This window comes from Chaetodon auriga, chromosome 18, assembly GCF_051107435.1.
Source record: "Chaetodon auriga isolate fChaAug3 chromosome 18, fChaAug3.hap1, whole genome shotgun sequence".
Classification (NCBI taxonomy): domain Eukaryota; kingdom Metazoa; phylum Chordata; class Actinopteri; order Chaetodontiformes; family Chaetodontidae; genus Chaetodon; species Chaetodon auriga.
The window spans coordinates 15,214,783-15,236,704 of record NC_135091.1 but is presented as its reverse complement, the minus strand read 5'-3'; the positions used below and the strand labels follow the sequence as shown (position 1 = coordinate 15,236,704).

At 42.9% G+C, this 21,922-nt stretch overlaps 1 protein-coding gene across 3 annotated transcripts in view; it reads right to left on the bottom strand.

Moving 5' to 3' along the window:
* klhl29 (kelch like family member 29) overlaps positions 1–21,922 on the bottom strand; it is a 194,260-nt gene that overhangs the window by 107,446 nt on the left and 64,892 nt on the right. For all 3 annotated transcript variants that reach the window (XM_076755522.1, XM_076755521.1, XM_076755523.1), the window contains one exon: positions 20,864–21,175. In XM_076755522.1, the coding sequence (XP_076611637.1) occupies positions 20,864–21,136 (273 nt within the window). In that variant the 5' untranslated portion in view covers positions 21,137–21,175. The remainder of the gene's footprint in view (positions 1–20,863; positions 21,176–21,922) is intronic.

The following is a 21,922-nucleotide window of genomic DNA, read 5'->3' as shown; positions in this document are numbered from 1 at the left end:
ACACGTCTTGTCCTGGCATTTTAAAAAACACACTTTCTGGACTACTGTCAGTATTGTAAGAATAAAGTAAATCCATTTATAAAAGCTATAAAATCATGCATCCTCTATGTGCTACATCAGTGATCTTTAAGTTCTTTTCCTTTTGATAAACAGTAGTAAAGCTCCGTTCAGTCTTCAAGAAGTAAAATCAATGCAGCGGTCCTGTCAATGTTGCGGTTCACACACATTCTCTGGCTCCTTTGTTTTCAGTTTTGAAGGTGTCCAGCTCTCTTCAGTGCACTCATGTAGTGAAGTTATATACCAGACGAACACCAGAATTGTGGTGCAAACAGTAAATGTGTCAAGAAGAAATTCCTCTAGCTAGTTGGCATCTGTTTGTCCTTCCCCATTTTACCCGAAAATTGGTGAGAACAACAGCTCGGTATGTATTCTAACAGTCCCAGTGCCAGTGAAATGGGCAGACTTACAAAGGTTTGCTTTGGATCTACATAACAGGTACATGCACACATCAAATTTGTGAACAGTAGAACTTCAAAACAAATAAATAAATAAGTAAAATCTTGAAATGCCTTTTTAGGCCAACATTTAGTCCCTCTGGCATTTCTAAAATGATTTAATTTTGTTGTTCGAATTACTTGTTTGTTAGGCGGTAATGTGAGAGATGAAAAAGTGTTTCTGCTTCATGGACACAGACAGACAACATTAATATTCATGAGTTAGATGATTAATCACTTACATGGATGAGTCATGTTACTAAAAACTGTTCCTGCAGCCAAATATAAAACGAGAATACCAATGAGCACAGAAATGGGGCTCAATACCTGAGGCGTCCTCTTTCTCTTCGTCTTCTTACTTATGTAAGAGGACACATGACACATGCACTGATGACTCAAATGCAAAAAAAGGACACCATTAGTTGTTTACACCAAGCTTGGACACAACATCTGCTGTTGAAAACTTCAGAGAAATGTGCAATTTTCACAAACATGTCTTGAAAAAGGCAACATCTGCAAGTAAGAGTTCCTCTGCAGCAGCTGACACCGTTGGTTTTCAAGTAAAGTTTCTTGGGGACTTTATCTAAAGGTCCCTCTTCTTGACCAGGAGCGTGCACAGCCACTTTACAGTATGAGGTAATGATGCCACTGGGGGCGGGTTTAAAGACACCTCTGTTGTCAGCAGCAGCACCTGTGCTGCGCACAGATTCCTATTTCCTTACACAAGCCTGCACGACCGGTTCCCTGTGCACTTGTTGACAGGAGCTTGTAATCTGAAATAGTCTGCAGGGTTGAGCTGTTAAGTCCCTTGTAGGAACGGGATATAGTTATGGTGGGAAGGGGAGGACGTAGAGGAATAAGAGGGTACATCGTCCCTCCAAAGCTTATTGAGCTGTCAGGTTTCAGTCCCTATCAGAGAGCATTGATTCCCTGTCACATATTTGACTGTGTGTGCTTTAACATCCGTCTTTGACAAGAGCGCTTCGCATAATGGGCCTGCTTTGGTGGTTATGACCACATCAGGAAGCCCGTCCACATATTGATCTGTGTTGACGCCAAGCATAGTCCTTTATTTAAATTGATCTGTAACAGAGTAGCCAAGTGCTGGCTTCACACTCTGATCTTTAATGGAAACTATCAGACTGCAGATTGAGCGAGACGCAGTGGAGTCATCACAATCTGTGACATGTGGGTGACACGCAGACAGCTAAATAGTGCTAACATGTCTGGATGTGGACATTTAACATTTCCCTTTTGCAATGTGTTCTCTGTGAATTTTGAAGAGCTGACTTGAAATTATATTTTGGCATTAACATTTCAGTGACCTTTCCAGCGCTCAATTCAGCCGTCAAAAACTATACTGCTGGGAAACAATGAACCAAAAGGAGCAGACACACTTAAAACAACTGATGAAAGGGATGTCATAAACTTTGTTTTGCCATTTACTGAACAGAACATTTCCATCACGTACATTTGCATGAAAAATATATGCAGCATAAACATCTATTTGACTAAACCACAATGTGAAATAAATTAGGCTTTAAAATGCCCCAGAAATTCTAACCTGTAAACTGTATAACAGAGAAGCCGTTGCATTATATTAATATTAATCTTAGACAATGAGAGAAGACAATAAATAGGTTGTATTTTCCACAGAGACCAGGCCTCATAATGGAGATATACAATGTGCATGCAGAGGACATTGCCTGTGAGAGCGGTCACAATCTCGTGGCCATGCCCGGACATTAGTGAGAGTCATTAGGCTCATTTAAATGAGGTCGTTAAGCCGATGAAATGAGGCCGTATATTTGAGTGCAGAAACAAAAGAAAGAGCTCCCCATTTCTCACTGGTATGCGATCTCTTCTAAGTCAAGTACGCCATAACTCTGGCTGGAGGGAAGGGCCTGGCTGAGGCATTTTGGGGGGCCAAAAGTCACCAGCTGAACAGCTCGCAAGATTCTCCATCACTGTCAAATCAACTTTAATACCAGCTATAACTGCAAGAACAACTTCAACGTGCTGTAATTGTTGTGTGCACAACTTGATAATGCAGCTATTAGGATGCTTTAATTGGACTGTTTTATTTGCTTTGCCTAAAGTTGATATTATTAAACCTGGGGTGACTCATCACAGCCAAAAAGATCCTCCTCTTCTCTGCAGCTCTGATAAACAGCGTTTCTACACACACACACACACGCACACACACATACACACACAAACATTACTGTATTTACAGCAAGCCATTCCATCCAATGCATGCATAGCTGACATTCACTGATGTAATCCATTCATCTGACATCACTAATCCACCAACTGATCCCGATTCCATCATCTACTTACGGTGAACGTCATAGTGTAGGTACTTATTTCTCAACACACTTCCTGCTCTCTTTTTTTTAATATTCAGGTTGTCGTGCTGAACTCAAGTACAGACAATGACTTCCTTGCGGTTAATAACGCACTGCTGTGCACTTGTTCTTCAAAGTTTTTTGAGACATTAAAGGAGTTGTGTAGAAATGAGCACTCCGTCACCTGTTTGTATGTGAAGCCTACTTCACCTTCAGTTCAAATCAATTGCTGGGCAATATAAATTCATTGCCTTTTTGCTCTTTTAATCCGAGGTGCTGTGGGGTTTACTACAGCCTCATGTAAGCTAATACATCCTACCAACAACAACAATATCAACAATAATGAAAATAATTACTAGGAAAAAGTGCGCTGGTATCAGCAGATTTCCAAATTCAGCTATTGGTATGGGAATGTCCTGGTAAGGACAGACTCATATTAACTGGAAGTCCGGACGTTCAAAGAAGATTATTAATGCAAAGAGTGTAAGACAGGAGGGACAAAAAGAGAAGGCACACAGAAGCAGTCCCAAGATAGCAGGAGAAACAGATGACAAAGACAGAGAGACAGAGCGAGAGGGCTCATTGTTCATCATTATTACACCTCTACTGTGAGGTGCCTAAACATGCTGAGAGGTGACAACAGTCACTTGGTTCGGAGACAAATCCCGCTTAAGTGCTGATCTAGGATTATGACTCTGATTAAAAACGGTGTTCCTTTTGTTGCTCTAGTCTGATGAATCAGTCAAGGGTGATACAGCCAGAAGATGTGCCCTGGAATTAATCACATCCCACCTCTTTGTTTTTGATCAAAGTGGGCCCTCTTTTCCTGGATTGCCTCGTTTTCCGTGCAGAGTACTGAGACTGAGGAGGAGCTCACAAAACATTCACAGCAGAGGATCTCAAGATGAGATCGATGAATTATTAATTTCCGGTGTCTTTGCAAACCGCAGAAAATATAAAATCATCTTGTTTGTGGGCTCTGCAAGATTTAAATCTTTTCTCTCTTGCAGGTTTTCTCCCTCTTTTTGCCCATTGCTTCAGCCGGGAGCAGCTCCATTGAAAATCTGGCGTATGGTAAATAGCCCTTAAATTAGGTCCCTGGCCTTCCAGCTTGGTTATCTGTGATGATCGGAACAGTGTGTGCTGCTTGAAAAGACCCATTTTCCCTCTGGCACATCATTTAACATGTCTCATTTACCAGGAAAATATGCAGGTCACACACCAAGAGATTTCTGGTCACATCCTTACCTCGCTCAATACAAATTTAAAGGATTTGAATTAGAACAACTATTACATTTCTTCTTCTCCTTGTGTTTCCACCTGATAAATATTAATGTTTTCTTTTTCTTTGACCACAATAAATTTTAAGTAGGTACCTGCAGCACAAAGAGGAAAAAAAAGAAGAGCATTTTTACTTGTTAATGATAGCTCAACCTAGATCTTTGAGGGGCAGGTTAATATAAAATAAGGAACACTGGACACGGTAGAAAGAGCATTATGCCAGGAAGTGAACAAAAGGAGACAGAATCACGATCTCAAGCCGTTGCAGGATGTCAGTTTACAGCTTAAAGAGAGAAGAGACTGTGTCTGCTTTCTGGACAGTGAATAAAAAGTAATTTAAAAAGTCACCCTCAAAGTCAAGAGCCACATCACCTGAAATGTATTCATGTCATGTCGTGACTGGGTTTATATTTAACTCTTTTACCCAAAATGCTGAGGTGTCAGCCATTCTGCCTTAACGGCTTTTCATATTCGGATTGGATTGGTGTTTTCTTTCAAGCTAGCCAACAATGTAGCGGGTCGATTTAGTCCATTAGACCTGAAGTCCAAAAAGTAAAAAATCTGAAAATTATTGTGCAAAGGCATAATATAGCAACGATGGTGATAAAATCTACAGGTCCAGGGGATGATCTTGCCCCCAGTGACTGATTTCTGCAATGTCACTTTCTGTACAGAGTATCCAATTACTCTGTTAAGGTTGATGTTCTCGGGCTCAGCGCTCCCTGATAATCTTTGGAAACCTATTAACTGTACTTTCACTTAATGGATCAAATGATAATATGAAAACAATGTGGCCGTGTGAAAATTATCACCTGAATCTTCAGATCCCCTCGGCTTCACAGAGCTTTATATTCACTGTCAGCTGAACTGACTGGGTTCACTCACACTGCCGTCGTGTCATGAGTTTTGGCCGCGGCAGGCGAATGTTTCAGTGAGAAAGCTTTAAAAACCCACTGTCCACTACCTGCTCAGCACCGAAAGGCAGACAGACACAGTTAGCGACCGGCTGGCGAACACAGTGGAGCATTTAGCTGCTGATATTTCCCTCAGGAGATGGTGGAGACCAATCACAGAGCTAAAACAGAGTGAATACTGGACTTGCATTCGCAAAGGTGGCTTAAAATATGACTCCACATGCATGATAATGTTGCTCCACACAAGGAAATAAATGGGCTCTGTCAGTATATTACACTATTAAATTAGTTAGTTATTATTCATTTATTAACACCTAAGCAGCATTTTGAGATGGCTGTGGCAAATATTTCCCATCTTACACTGTTTAATTGGTAATCTAATGTACTGTATGTCTATGGGTTATATTTTATATGCTCATAAGAGGTTTTTAAAAATGTTCATCCGCAAATTAACTATTAACAGCTGTCAGATAAATCTACTAGAGACATTTCTCAAAGACATGTAGTGGAATAAACGTATAAAAGAACTGACTTTAAGCACAATGCTTGCATACATGTGCTTGTCGTAACTGGGGACCAATAATGAAAAAGCAAACCCCTGATTGCCTTCATCAGCTGAAACACAGTTGCTATTGCAAGTCTCACAATCCACTTGAATATTTTACAGTTTTTCATCTCTTTTGTGTGGTTCAAAATAGTTTAAATCTGTGCCCTTAAATCAGGGTTAGCACACAGATGGTGCCAGTTCAATGGTTCAAGACATTCGCCATTCAGCCAGTGGTATTTCTATTACTTTCCTTTGTGTGTGTGCACATTGAGAACCGTGATTCACTTCTGTACCAAACTTGCTTTATGAAAACAATATATCTGGATATAAGAATAAGAGGTATAAGAATTTTGCTATGTTGTAAGGAAAGAAATTCACAAAGCGGCATCGACCTTGCCACCTCTGGATCTTCTGCTTTCCTACTTGCGTCGAGCTTATATTGTGTAGGCACCGCAGTCCAAATCAGCAGCTGTCATTCAATGAATCGCAGATTTTATTCAATGGCACTTATTCATTCTTAACCTCGCCAAGGTAATCACTCTGCTGGGGAACACAGACACACCCATACGGTCTTTGCTCTGCTTTTATTCTCCTTAGAGAAAACACACGTAAACGCACAACCCTCTGCATAAAATGACTCCTTTCCAAGTTGGCAGACAAAATTTGAAGTAACAGGGCAATCACCCTCATTTTCAATAATCTCCATCGTGGGTTCACAAAGCTCAAGATAATAATTCAGTCGATTTTCAATTGGATTGTTCCGGACTTTCCGCGGTTTAACGAGAAGCAGCCTTGACTGCCCTTCAAGAAAGAATACTTGCAAAGACTTTTCATGGCTGACTGCAAGTCAACAAACAGTCTACTACAAAGCACAATAAACACTGAGCTCTTGGCGCCCTTGGTAAAAGTCAGCCCATATTCTCTGTTCGAGTGGGATCTGACATGGCTTGCTTGTAGAAATATAATTAAGATTTTGCCCAGTGAGTGAACAATACAAGTCCTTGATTGTGTCAAACCCAGAATGCCCTTTCGAGCAGTTATATTAACATCCGTTTCTTGTCAAATCTCCAAGCCAAACCGAAACATGACATGCTAGGTCTGACAGATGGAGGATTTTTTGTGTGTGTTCTTCAAACACAGAATGCAATCATTCACCCGTTTCCCAGTAGCTTGCACCATCGTGCAAAGCCTCGGTCATTTAAAGTGCTGGCTAATGATGTGCATTTTCCAGCAGTGGGAGATTAACACACCTGCCTGGCCGACCACATCCTTCATTTGAACAACATACATTATTTACACTTCAATCGCTGACACATGCTGGTCCCTTTTACTGGAATGAAATGCTATGCTAATGAAGTTTTCCCACACTCCTTTTGTGATAGCTCTGACCCTCTCTACCAAGTTTGTGTGAGGGCTCATGCGGGCATCAAGAGTAGAGAAAAGGACACGGTCAAATCACGACATCACTGGTCCTGGATCTGCAACCGTTAACATTTAAACAGCGCTGCAAAAAGAAACAAGTCCACAATAAATCCCGAGCCTAAAAATAACACATGCAAGCGCTGTATAGTGACTGCGCTTGGCTCGCATTTGACAATATTTATGGCCCCCTCAGATGCACAGCACTTCCCATAATGCCTCATGATGAAATGGTTCCAATTTCAATCTGACCTTGAAAGTGTTCTCTTTATGCGCCGCGCTGACATACATCAGGAGACGCTCAAGATGTGGCGAGACTGCGCAAACATTCCCCCGAAATCAGCCTCTTAATTGAGATGGCAGCTGGAGAATTTCCAACGACAACAAAAACAACCTCAGCACAGAAAGGAGGCTGCGCTGTGGGACAGAGACATCCTCGTTTTTTTTTTTGAACAGAATGGAACTATGTCTCAAACCGGGCTGACATTTAGGCTATAGCTCACAGTAATAGCACCAGTAATGGATCAAATGAACAGGGGATATCATAATGGAAGAGGGGGGGAGCAGGCAGCGATACAACAATCATACCTTACATTTTCATTTGTGTCAAATCAGGACACACACACTCTCTCTCTCTTTCTAAATGACAGACAATGACAGACATTACCTCCTGGCATGGCTGGCGGAGAGCAACACTGAACCAGACGGCCAAGTCCACAACAGGCCTACACTGACAAAGACCAGCGCTTGAACAAGGCACAGACAACACGGGAAGTGTAACGCGCTCCCACGCTGATGCCGCGACGCAACACCGCTCGCACACCTGTATAGTAATTTAAGACATAATCACCCCAGTATGTAAAGAAGCGCGCCACTTCAGCACCAAGCAATTATAAAGTAATTACTTGATTTAATAAAGCCGTTACACTGACAATGATTGATTATAGTAAAATAAGTTTACTTCTACTTTGTTGAAAATAACTTTACAGCTGATGTCACCGCTAACAGTGTTTAAGAGAAAAACTGAACACAAAAGAAAACAAAAATGTGATTAGGGCTGATTTTTAGTGTGGCTGAGAGCAGAACGTCACATATACTGAGCAACATTACCCACACAGAACGTCCTCTGTCACCAGTGCCATGATGTTCTAACACAGAGGTTTACTTAAAAAAATGATTCTGTGACATACTACTGATCTGTTTCAGAGTACCTACTTAAAATTGTCAACCAGTAGTGTAATCCACCAGATTAATCAAATTTAGTAATCATAATCTAATTGCTTTCAATTACTTTTCGATTGCTTTGCCTCTAGACTCAGTAAAATATTATGGTGAACAGACAATTTATTCTATTCTAATTTGCAGACTAATTTGAACAGGGATATTATCCTCCTCTTCAAACATTATCAACTGTTATTTCCCAGAAGTATCTAATCTGATTACGCTTGCAATATAGTTGCCGCTGCTGTTATTAGAGCAGAATTACGGAGGAATACAAACCGTGTGGCCTTTGTTGACAATTTGCACTCTTGTGCATTTTGCGGCTGCGGAGACTTGAAAAGGTGTCAGGGATTAGGAGGGATTTAGAGTTGTCTGTAAGTCTGATGACCAGCTGTTGATTTTGGGACCATGAAGACTGGACTTGTGTGTACAGTGGAGCATCTGCTGTGAAGCGGGATCGGAGAATTGATGCCGAGTCAAGGGCTGTTTGATGAAATCTTAAATTCAATCAGCGAGGCACAAACTAATTCACAACACAATTCACACAACCTGTCTTTGTAACACAATAACTACAGTAATTCTGAGATATCTGCTATGATCGTGTCTGTTTCTTGGTTTGGGGGAACGTCTTACTGCTTTCTTTTATGGAAACACCTCTTAAAATGTGTGTGTAAGATGCAGTAAATGTCTCCACCATGATACACACACCAGATTTATTGTTTCAATCATTTCCAAACACACAGCAGTTTTTCAGAATGTTTTTCACTGCCATGAACGGCGGCACATGGATCAGTGGTTACCACAGCTGCCTCGCACAAAGAGGGTCCTGGGTTTCAAATCCAGACATGCAGGTTGGGTGACTGTGTGCTAAAGCCCAGACACTGACTGGTGACCTGTCCGGGGTGTACCCAGTGCATGCTGGGATACGCCCTGTGAAGATAAACGGGTACAGAGGATGAACAGATGGATATGAGCATATTATAAATAGTTATTATATGAGTATATTATAAAAACACTAAACTACTGTAGCACCAACAGGGGTGAAAGTACTTTTAAGCAAAAATGAGAGATGTTTATCTCTCTTTTCCTATTTCACTAATCATTTCATCTTTACAGAGGCCAAATTCATAGTATCGTACTTAACTCTATATGATTCAGTTTTCCTGCAAGGCGAGCTTTCAATATTTCTGCACTTTCACTCCAGGAGAATTTGAACGCAGGAATCTTACTTGGAGTATTTTTACACTGTCGTACTGACACTTTTACTGGTCATAACACTAATTCTGATAAGCACCTGCGCCTCTGTATTACTAAATATCCTTTCTTTTACTGGGCAATTTAATGGAAAAAAAAACCTTTGAGAAACAGACCAACCATAGTTAGATAACAACACATATTCACCATCAACTAGTTGCTTATTAGTATTAGTATATTAGTTGTATTTGGCTTTTCATTATTTATTATAAAGGCACTTATTAATGCCTTGTTGTCATCACCATATTCTACGACTACTTAGCCATTAAGTTAGAGTTTTCTCTCAATAACCTCCTAATTACTGCTTATTAATAGTAAGTAAGGAGGTTGTTGTACATGAATTATGATCTTAATAACCTAACCTGAATAATCCTTGCCCCGAGAATAAGGCCTGAATAGGAGCTCTATAATGACTGATAAAATGGCAATATGCTACTAAAATGCATGCCAATAAGCAAATAGTTCATGGTGAATATGTGTACCTTAACATAAAGTGTTACCAACAACAGCAACTATGAGACACGCCCTCTGTATTCTACCATAAGCGCAGCAACATTAAGCTGTTCCTGTTAATAAATTGTGGATTTCATCATAGTGATGCCATTTCATGTCGCATTACTCCTGCCACCAAAACACTTCGACTGTGTGGCAACAGGGCTAAAAAAAGCCCATGTAAAAACTCACAACTACTATTAAAGGAAAACATTTACATGGTGCATACAGCGGTTGTGGTTATGGCAGAGGAGTACTTGGCAGTGTGATGATGCGTGGAGCTCCTAATGAGAAACACCGAGCTCCCAGTAATTTGTTAGCCAGAGTTAAGGTCAAACCACAAATGCTGCATGATTCAGTCACCCCCAAAGTCCCTATTAGAATTTGCATTTAAAATATATCTATTATTTATGTGTGTATTATTAAAATGGTTGGCTGAGGATCCCCTGAGCATAGTGCACTGGGAGGGCCCACAGCTACTGGACCACAATACAAGAGTCTGACAATCAAATAATGGACAGGGAGGAATGGAAGAATAATGAGACAGATAAAAAGTTTTCTGGAGTCTAAGAAAAGCCTCTGTCGTAATGAGGACACAACAGCACTCTGTAACCTTTGAAATCGTTTTTTTTTCTTTTTTTTTGTGACAGAACATAAAAACATTTGTTCACTTCATATGTTGGGGCTGAGGCATAGTGTGATGCTTTGAGCTAAATTCAAACATCAGCATGCGAACATACTCTGTGCACAAAGTATAGCTGAGGCTGATGGGAAAGCCATTCGCGGTGCAAAGTGCATCCGTTCATCAGGATATATGCAGCATTTGAGCGCCGTGAATGTCTGTACCAAATTTCACGCCAGTTCATCCAAAAGCTGTTGAGATATTTCAGTCTGAGTGTTGGACTGACCGACAGACAATGCTATCCCTTGAGCCACACAGAGGGGGGAGGAAAAAAAAGGAGACTTGGGGGGTGGGGGGTTGGGGGGAGTCAATTGGCTAATGATTTTCTTTCCAAGTATTTTTTGGAAGCCTCTCTTAAGCCTTGCTCATTGTCTCTTTTGTGCATCCAACTGAAACACTTGTCAAGTCAAGCAAATAAATTTCAAAGCGAAGGCTGTCAATGTCTATTTACAGTCAGAGGAAGTGCAAGCACGTTTGTCCACCTTTCTCAAATAAGAACAAAAGAGTAACCGTCTTAGTTGTACCGGGAGTCATGATTCAGCCTCAGGCAGGGCAATTGTCCATAACTCCTCTTTTTGTAGCTATGCTCATTTGCACAAATACACCCTGGGCAGCGGCACACTCGCCAAACATGAAAAAACCTCAGTTTCCTTTGCTGCATGTAACTGATGCTGAGAGCACCCGCAGACCTTATTACCACAAGTGTGAGACGGAGCTGAGCGAAGTGCCAGACGTGCTGGAGAGAGATGTATTGTTTACATGTGCATCTTGAACGCGACTCCGTCTGTCTCCTCGCTGATATCTGATATATTCCACATGACATGACTGATGCGTTAAAAGCCTGCATTCACCGTCACCTTCTGTTTGGAGTTAACCTTAAGGTGGCAGCACTTTGAATGTCAACCCCTCCACATGTGGACCTTTTTAAATGCCACCTCTCTTTATTCTGCAACTGTGGAACAGGACAGACAAAGGGAGAGTGGGGTGGCTATGGAGGAAGGGGAAAAGAAGCTGGCAGATGAGGGGTTTTTTTTCCACACCAGAGGAAAGCCAAATGACATACAATCAGCTAGGCTCAGCAGGGGGTTCATTTAACACTTGAAGGGGAATGTGGGTACTAAGTGTGGGTCTTTGAAGGGCTACAGAGCTGATCCGCTCATTTGATGATGTGTTCAATTACATAGATAGATGAATGGCAGCCTTGAACTGAAGAGCAGAGAGTCCTTCTTTGGGTTCACTGAATTTATTTCTGCTGCTTTTCGAAAAAGTAGCTTAAAATATGCAGAAAATACTTTTTCTAAACCAACATGAACGTGGTTGGTTTCAACATTTTCCAAAAACATCAGTGCTGCATGATATTAGCAACTACATGACACTACTAATCTACTCTACTGGGTCTGTTGAACCTCTGAATCCCAGGCATGTTGCAGTAAAATGACTAAAAGCCTGATTTTTTATTTAGGATTTAGGATGCACGTCTTTAAGGAGGAGCATAAAACAGATATCAAGCCCCTTGTGGGTCATATAACATCAGCCTTACCAATATATTGCTGAATTTAGTTGTATTTTGCATGAAACTATACAAACTATTTATGTTTTTGTTGCTTTGGAAACTTGCGACATCTAGAAACCAGTGACTTGAACTTGAAGCTGATCAGAGCCTGGAACAAAGCACAAACTTTTCACATCCATCTTTCGGGTCAATAGAGTGTGAGTGTTTGACAACAGCAAGGTACATTTGCGCGACGCATCACTTTCCCCTTTGACACAAACCTCTCACCCTCTGATGAGGAAGTGAAGGAGTGAGACGCAGGGGTGGCAGCGATGACAAATGATAATGGCAAATCTAAGACGACAGCCACTTCAAATTGCCCGGGGATCAACCGTGACCCTCTTGACACTTAAGGGAATCGAGCAAATCTGACAACCTTCCGCACGCTGTGGAGAGCAACGCGCCTGACCGCAGCCTGGTGCGTTCCTGTTTGTTGTTCGCCGGTGATCTTCTTTATGTTGTCATGAGATTTTCTGAGAGCATTTCCAGCCTTGAAGAGACGAGGACTAGGAGTCAAGCATCATCTGTGATCCGTCGGTGTCCTGTAACAGCTGTCTCTGGCATCAGAACATGCGGTTGCCGCTATCCCATATTATATCTCTGCCACTCAGCGCCAACGGATCAGCAATCCAATTTCACACAAGCGCGCTCAGAGGGAGGCAACGCTGACGCAGGAATGAGGATCTATGCTTCAACAAAGACAAGAAGTTGTTTGAAGTGGCTGGAGGGGTGGTGGTCTGTGGGGATGAGATGGGCTGAAGAATTAGATAGAAACAGTAATGGAAGTGCGATGGAGGGAGATAAAAAGCAGGGGGTGATAACGTGGGAAAGGGGTTTCTATGACTGCTACTTTCATCAACTGAGCTGCTGCAGAGAGCAGAATAAGCTCCTAATTTCCCAACCCATCTGTGAGCACAGAAGACTAAGCACTGGCAAGCGCAGAAGACAGACAGAAAGACAGGAAGAGCAGGCCTCCGAGACGAATCTGCACTTTGTAAACACACCTTTGTTTGTGCAGTGACGTCCAACGCGCCAGTTTCTGCTCAAAGACCAGCGAGACAATGATCTCTGTGTACTGCTGGGAGAGCAGATGTACAGTATTGGATGACAACACACTCCGCAGCTCTTTCAATATTACACACTCATAGTGCATAGTCATTGTGACATAAATAGAGAAGGGGCTTGCGTCTCGTCTTTCACAGAGCAGAAAGATTTGAATCTGATATCCAATGACTGCTTATTAGATCGAGCCATCAGGCCGTCAGTTCGGAGCCAGACTCATAAGACAGCCGGTGTGTTGAGGAGGCTGCTTTCCATTCCCACCCACACACACACACACAACACACAAAGAGCAAGCCCCTTCTGGACTGTCTTCTCTTCTCCTGCCAGAGCCGTGCATGCAGCCGTTTGTAAAGCCCGCCGCAACCAGCACGACCCCAGCACAAAGCCGGGATCCCGAAAGGTCTCCTATTTAGGAATATCAGAACAATAACCTGCCTCTGCCTGTTTTTTTTTTATTTCCTCCAAGAGGATTAAAGTGCAGCTCTGATGAAGCAGACGCATCAATAGCAGAGGCAGGGAGAATGAGGACTTGGCCTGGTTTGCAGAATTGTGAAGGGAAAGGCAGGCGGCTGGATGGATAACTGTGACGTTCCATTGTTGCTGCAAAAGGTCAGCTGGGATCTGAGCCCTATAGATAGAAAGACAGATGCAGGTAGACCCACCAGAGGATACGGATTGGATGAAACCTGTGGAACATCCTGTCAGCGAGATTGACAAGACAGACAAAGATAACACTCGCCTTCCCCTATTCTTTGACCTGTTGCATTGTTATCGTCCCACATCTGCCAGCCGTTTCATTTTTGTGTGGACTTTTTTTCTCTTCTTAAATCGGGAAGACCGCTGTCAATATTTTCCGCCGACAACAAAAGATGACGATGTCCTGACTGTGTGATGAGGGTGTGAGATTTCTGATAAATCTGTCATCAGATTCATGACTCCCATTTTCCATCCATCCGATTTCAATTGCTGATAACAAAAAAAGTGAAGGCTGACAGTTCCCTTTTTACAGTGTCTCTCCTCTGACAGTTTGACAGTGTGCAGTCCTCATGACTGAGGTGTCTGTCGATCTGTCTCTCAGTCTGTTTGGCTTTCTGTCTGTCTGTCTCTCTGTCTGGCTCCGGATTGCTGTACTTGATTAACAATCACCACAGCATAGCCTGGTCCGATTCCGAGTGGAAAGCTTTAATTCTCCCCACATGACGCCGAGATGTAAAGACCCTAATGCAACCGCTCCCGGTAAACACACACTCAGTGCTTCTAGTTAACAGTCTCAAGTTTCCATATATCATCTTCAGGAAAATCACACCTTAATCCCTGCTTTGCTCCCTTGAGGTCCGCCGTTTGTTAATGACTCTGCTGCAGACGCCTGACAGCAGATTTGTTTGTCCACAAGCATGATGTTTGTGTTTATAGAAAAAAAAAAAAGATTCTAAAGAATTAATGCATGACTAATGGAAAGTAAAGCAGCAGAAGAGGAAAATTGTGACGCTTAGTTCATGAACTGTCAGACCAATAAAAATCAGGTGAATCCATCTAAGTAGAAAAGCTATGAAGGTATTCTTAGAAACAGCAGGCACAGAGTATCGTGCCAGGAATTCAAAACCTGTTTTCCCAGCTAGGAAAAAAAATCCAATCAACCCAAAAGGACTGGCAGTTTTAACAGTTGCATGTCTGATACTTGAAGGCGGCTTTCTACATAAGCACTGAGGGCTGTCTTTATCCAAACTGACATTTCGACCGCACGGACATGACACAAAGAGCTGACAGGTTCGTCTCAGCTCCGTGTCAGACAAGCTGACTTTTAGCGCTAAAATATACTCTGACACATGCACCACTTAACCACTTACGAAGAACAAAAATGTGCAACAGACCTCTGGCTCCACGTATTTAAAATTGCATAACTGTTCAAACACTGAAAGTCAGATAAAGAGGGACTTGACTCACCTGCAAAAAGAGACTTCAGGTTTTACACGATGGCGTATGGTTAATAAATGAAAGCCACCGTGGTGAAATGAAGTATTTCTAATCAATCAGTTCGGTCTGCTTCTGAGGAATTGTCTTAGGAGAGCTGGATTTTGACATTTTCACTGTGAATGCAAATGGCGTGCGGCAACGTCTGCGATAGGATGACAACACATACAGCAGAGGCTAATAAATCAAATCCCGGCAGCAGAGTGTGAAGATTGTTTACCTTTCTACTCCTCAGAGAGAGATAAAAGCACCTCAGAAAGCCAACTGCTACTTAGTATTTAGGGAGAGGTGAGTGCATATTTTGTGTTTTTTTTCTTCTTCTTTAAGTTAAAATGTCAAGAATAAAAGAACAACACGGAATCCTGCACGTGAAGACGTCTGGCAGAGTATAAACATTCTGAATTATACATTTTTACATCAATTTATGTCCATCAGTATAAACAACTAAAGGCAAGCTGGATGACGTTATCTCAAGCTGCGAGGCAATCATTTCTCCTGGTGCTCTTGGCTTTCCTCATGAGGCAGCGGGGTTTTCTTCCAGACCCCGTGGTAAGTCTGTCTGCTTTGGAAATGTAAAGTTTCATCTGTCCTTCATCTGGTGAAAGAGATTCCCTGTTTGATAGAACAATTGTAGCTTCCTCTTCGATCTGAAGCTAATTCAAAAGCAACTCCCCGCCACCCCGCCTCCCTCCCCTCCGCCCTGTCCCGCTCCGTCTCCCTCATCCAGCTCCCCCAGCGTGCACCTTCTTAAACTTTAATCATCTCATATTCAATACGATTCACAGTGACTCGTCACAAGGTTATCCCAGTTTTCAAAAGAAGCCTTCCCCTTTTCGCCTCTACCTCAATAAACATTCAGTCATTTCAAGAATCTTCCAGTGTGTTTATTACCGGGCTCCCTGACACAAGAGTGATGTTCACCAAGAGAGTTTTTTCTCGATGTAGATTTAAAGGCCCGGCAAAAATAAAATGCTAATGAAAGCTAAAACACTGCCAATGCACTTCAGAGGCGATGCACAATCATATAACACTGTCACTCCACACGCGGTTACTGCAGTTGCCTTTAAAACGTTGGATGTTCCAGAGCTGAAAATGCATTTCATTGTAATTTGTTCGCCTTGTCACTGTCAGGAAAATGACTCGATGTGGCTGCAGCAGAAACACAGCAAAATAAAATAAACCCCTGAGCAGAGCCATGCTTTTTGTGTGTTTTCGCTCTTTTTCTGATTGTGTCAGAGTGAGGCCATGACACCTGCTGTTCTCTGGATACCATGTTGTGTTGGCCCCAGTATGGGGTCTGCTTCAATCCATTGGCTAGCTGACCTGACTGAAATCAATGACCAAAAAGGCACAAAGTGTGATTTTGTTTCAAGACGAGCTCTATTGATTGGCACTGTCAATGCCTGTAAAAAAAAAAAGAAAAAAAAAAAACAAAAAAACTGGGAATTTTGTTTTCATGAGCTGCGAGGAGAACTTTTTACAAATCAACTTTCAAAACAGAAATTTTCCAAAGTATACAACGCATTCAACAAGCAAAACCACTATAGCTTTCAAACATATGCATTGGGTAACGGACTAAACACTTATTGTAAAAGAATCCCTGCCAGGTGGCGCGATCAGTCACGGGATGCGGCTTCTGTCGAGACGTGCTCGGCAGAACAGAACGCTTCATTTGGCCTTGCCCATGAAAGCCACTTTAATGGACTGCCAACAGCAGGTATTCCATTCAATCCCTATCAGCAGAGGATCAAACAGCGGTACTTATGGTGGCTGAGGCTGGAGCAACACTCCTTGTTGAGGATGACTTTTAATAAAGAGAACTAAAGGTAAACATCACATACATCCATCGCCATTGTTCGCCGAGCTGTGTGTGCTACTTTGTTTTCCTGCCAGCAGAGCCATAGTCCCGCTATGGTCTTTCTTAAAGGAAGAAATGTACAGCAAATACTGAGACCATTGTCAGTGTGAGGCTTGTTAACTAACATCAAAGCTCCTCGTGACTGACCACAGCTTAACGCCTACGTTCCTATGATCAGCACTGCACACACTTATTCTCAAAAACAATAGACTCCATACACAGGTCACATGATCTTAACATTAGCTATTTATTTTTCCAATTTTATCCAAGAATATTGTCAAAATACTTAGAAATTGCAGAGGGTAAACATTAGGCTGATGAGATGGCTACAGGCTAAAGGAAAAGCTCATTCTGCTGCCTTGAGACTGCTCAGCAAATCGGAAGCCAAATTATATCATCAAACATTTCAACAGAGGAATGAATGAGATGTAAACAGAGTGAATCAAAATGGCAAGGATATAGAGAATCAACACAAGCCTACGAGCAAAAGCCCCATACTAACAACAGTTATTAGTTTGTGGCATTCCTTAGATCAATATATAACAGTCTGTTCTTTTATTTCTACTGGGGCACCTGCGTCTGTGTGCAATACAGACTGGTCAAGAAACACAAATTCCAGTGCTGCTGTTATTAAGCATCAGGGGAGGGTGGATTAAAAATCTCATATTGAAGGGAATTAAACCACGCAGAAAAAATTCATATGTTTCTGCGGGCTATCCGTGAGAAGACACTTTCTGAGTAAAATGATGTGTTCAGATAAAAACTCAAGCCCATTTTTAAACCCTATAAAATCCTCACTTGCACTGTAGAACAGGCTGTAACATTAATGTGCAAACATTTAACCCAGCATAGATGTTTCACAGGAAGTGAAAGCACACGCCATTTGTGGGTCATTATTTGAATCAGTCACTGTGATCTCAAGAAACTCCAACAACAGTGATCTCAAAGAGGGAGACGACACTCTACATAGATGGTGTCGGCCTATAGATTTTACAGACAAATACTTCTTTTAACCCAAGTGTTAACGTTCAATCAGGCACATCCGAGTCTCTGTCTTCACGTTTCTGCATGCCTAAACAGCCACGGCTGTGGGACGGTGACCAGCAATCACATCATAGTGGCATGTTGGTTTATTCACTGTAGATCCATGCTGTTGACATTAGCTTGTTTAGCTCCCACCGTTTTTGCAAAAAAGTAACAAAAAAAAAATGACTCCATTTGAAAGAAGTCCATTTAATTAATAGCCAGTAAATTGAGTGGAAATGGTGCTGTGGATCGCAGGATCACTTGCTAGATGGAAACTGGACTTTGTGCTGACATATACAAGTCCTGTTTATCAGCAGGAGACAGAAATTGTTATTACGAACATAGATTTAATGTGTGCAGTCAGAGACTACACACCATGACAATGGCATAAAAATACATAAAAATTAATCAATGGCCTGGCATTAGATAACCAAGAATAGCTCTAAATTAACTATACTCCACTGTTCCACGTGGTTCACTTTACATCACGATGGACAATGCGACCAGATGGTACTTTTCCACTCTCAGCATTTGTCCGACACACACTCACACATATGCACACCTACGCACATGTGCATGCACACACACACGCAGCACCATCATGCCAACCATACGACTCCATACATGATCATTAAAGCTGAAGCAAGCCGCATGAAGAGAGGTTATTTATAACAGAGCATGAAAAAACAAAGTAACGCTGAAATAATACACCTGTTCTGTGCCCCATTTTACATTAAGAGGAATGATTATCATGTGCAGGAGTACAACTCTCAGACACACGCGCACGCACTCCTGAATATGTCTAACTATTTGACTGTGTCCCCACTTGGGCTGCCATGTTTATAAAGAGAGAGTCTCCAAACAGTGGAGATCAATAACGGCCTGTCAGCTTTTTAGTGTAGCCATGGACAGAGCAGAGACACAGGGACCACGGAGAGAGAGCTGCATCCGTCCATCAGGCTGACCCCCAATAGCTTTGATCGAAGATGACAGAGAGCGAGAGAGCAACTGAGGACAGGAGACAGCTAGGAGGAAGACAGAAAAACAGGCTCCTGTGGTACTGGCCAGCTCTTGAGGCCCCTGTATCTTTTCTAGGCCATAATTAAAGCAGAGCCCAGACTCTGGGTATTTCCCTTTTTAAACATCGCTGGTCTCTATTGCCCGCCTCACAAAGGACTGTCAAAGGCAAGACAAAGCAGAAAGGTAAACCCCTGAATAAAGCTAACAGAGAAGCATCTGGGGAGGCCTCTGCATTATATCTGCTGCATATACACACACACATTCCCGCATATACCGTACCTTTAAACAGTTGTGTATTCACGTGCGAGGCAATGCACCTAATTGCTCTGGCAGCCATTGAATGATGACAATGGCCACGGTGGGAGTTGGCGAGACTTTGTCAGGATGTATGTAATTATTCAGCCGCACAAAAGGAAGGGCCGACGCGGTGCCAGGGCAGATTTACTGTGTCTGCGGTCAGTGCATTCAGCAGGGTATCTATGTGCACTTACGGGCTAAATTGCCAGACAATTGTTTACCTCTGCTCTTAGAGTACAGGCCCCACCGAGAGCAAGCAGAGGGAAAAAAGAAAAAAAAAGCCCAGAAGTCCAAATTAAAGCAAATGATCTGATCGTGAGGAGGACTGTTGAGAGAAGATGAATGGTATCCATGGAAGCAGAAGCAGGGGAGAGGCTGACATGCCGAACTCGTTTTTTTTTTTGGTAAAGGCCCTTCTCTTCACAGGCTGCTGACAGCCAGCTAGCTAGCAAATCCCCGGACGAGGGGGTGGAGAACACGAACTGTACGGCTCTCAAACATACCCCTCAGACATTTCCAAGTTGCAGTTTTCTGTATATCTAAACACAGTATACAGCATACAAATATGATACATAGACAAATGAGATTGCACACTCAGCTCACTCGGCTACTTATGTGAGGCTTGAGGCTTCGATAAAAGTGGGTTTACAAACTGTTTTGGATCAAATATCGCGGTTGTTATATGGCCTGGTGATCATTTATACCTAAGTGATACCTACGCTAAGAAAAAAGAAGCAAATAGTAAACAAAAAGTAGAAATGTGCAGCCCTGTGCAGCCTTTTTCTTTTTTTAAATCTATTATTAACCCAGCACTTAAATAATGATGTGGTCCTTTCTTGTTTGTTTGCACCGCCTCTAACCATCACTTCCGACAGCAGCACCCATCTGAGCCACTGTCAGAGGTCATTTACATAATGAAAGAAGAAAATTACCAAGGAGGCACAGGCAGGACAAGCCTGCCATTTGGCAGAGAGGGAAAATGAAGATGGAAGGAAAATGGTTTGGCAAGAATGGGGCATTGGACAGAGAGAGTGCAGAGAGAGCAGCAGGACTGGAGTGAGGGATAAGGGTGGAGGGTGCAGGAGGCAGCAGAGGAAGAGAGAGAGAGAGCGAGCGGACGGGCTTGAAGAGACAGTTGAACCATGAAGACGGGCATGCCAGTGAGTTGGACAGCGCGGAGACATTTGGAGAAAGTGAGAGAGGGGAATGTGAGGACAGCGAGAGAGCTGGAAAGCCTCAAAAGCATGAAGAAAGTTGGAGATTATGACCAGTTGGGGAGTCTTCACAAATTAAAAAAAAAAGTTGACACTTGGAGAGACAAAGACTTAAAAGAAACTCGACAGAGCAGGTGGAAGCACTGAGAGGCTTCCAAGGCGAGTCAGAGGGTCGCAGGTGTTGCGCTGTCCATCTGGACGAGGCTCTTACCTTGGCCGACGCCGGAGCCACTGAGCCTGCTGCCGTGATGCCTCGCTTGACCGCTATGTCGCTGCTGGATGTTGTCACGGCAACTGTGACCGGGGTGGGGAGGAGGGAGGGGATGACTGGGAGGGGAAGGAGCCCCGGACGGTTGTTGCCATTGACGACGGCAGAGGCACAGCTATGATTGGCTCCTCCATTGTGGAGGCCAGAAGGACGGATGTCTCTCCGCTCCCAGGGTCCCCGGTAGTCCCTCTCAAAGCGGTGGTGGTGGCGTGACATCACTTCCTCTTCCTCTCAGAGGGAACAACGGGGGCAGGCCTGCAGGAAATGGAAAGAAAGAGGGTGAGGCGAGGTTGGAGTTCTTTCATTACATGTATGCAAATGCGAGTGAGCGATGCGGACAAAGAGAGCAGGGTTTCCAATATGGAAAAAGACCGGGGGACAAAGGAAGAGTGAGACACCGGGTGAATTAAGGAGCAAACATGTTGACATGAAGGTGTAAATGCTCACAGCATCTGCTCCCAATGCACCTGACTGACACGAACACACTGCGGCTCATTTGTTGCTTCTGACTCCCATTCTCCCAGTCATTAACGAGGACTGCGACGAGAGGGAGAGAAATGAGCGCCGCCAAGCAGGTCCATAAAAAACCACCATCAGCGCCAACACCATAAGGAGCTAAATTCACTACGTGACGCGCACTCGGCTCAACAATGAGAGGTTAAAACAATACAGCAGAGCGAGACACAAACAGGTACGCGGTCCTGATGATGGTGCAGCAGTACCATGACCTTGCGGTCGGAACTCATTCATCTGAATAGATAAATACCCCTACTCATTACAGCTCATCTCATACATCTAATGGCTGGTTAATTCAATCAGATTGCCCTTGAAGAGCATTTGAGAGTTCTCCCCTTTTCAAGCACAGCAGGCCGTGATAGGCTAAGAGGCGACAGTGAGCTGGAATTACATCAGTATGGGGTATGGCGCTATTGTGTAGCATGAGTGGCGTATCACACTATATTATATCATAAATCAAAGCGGTACAGGATCTGAGTAGAGAAA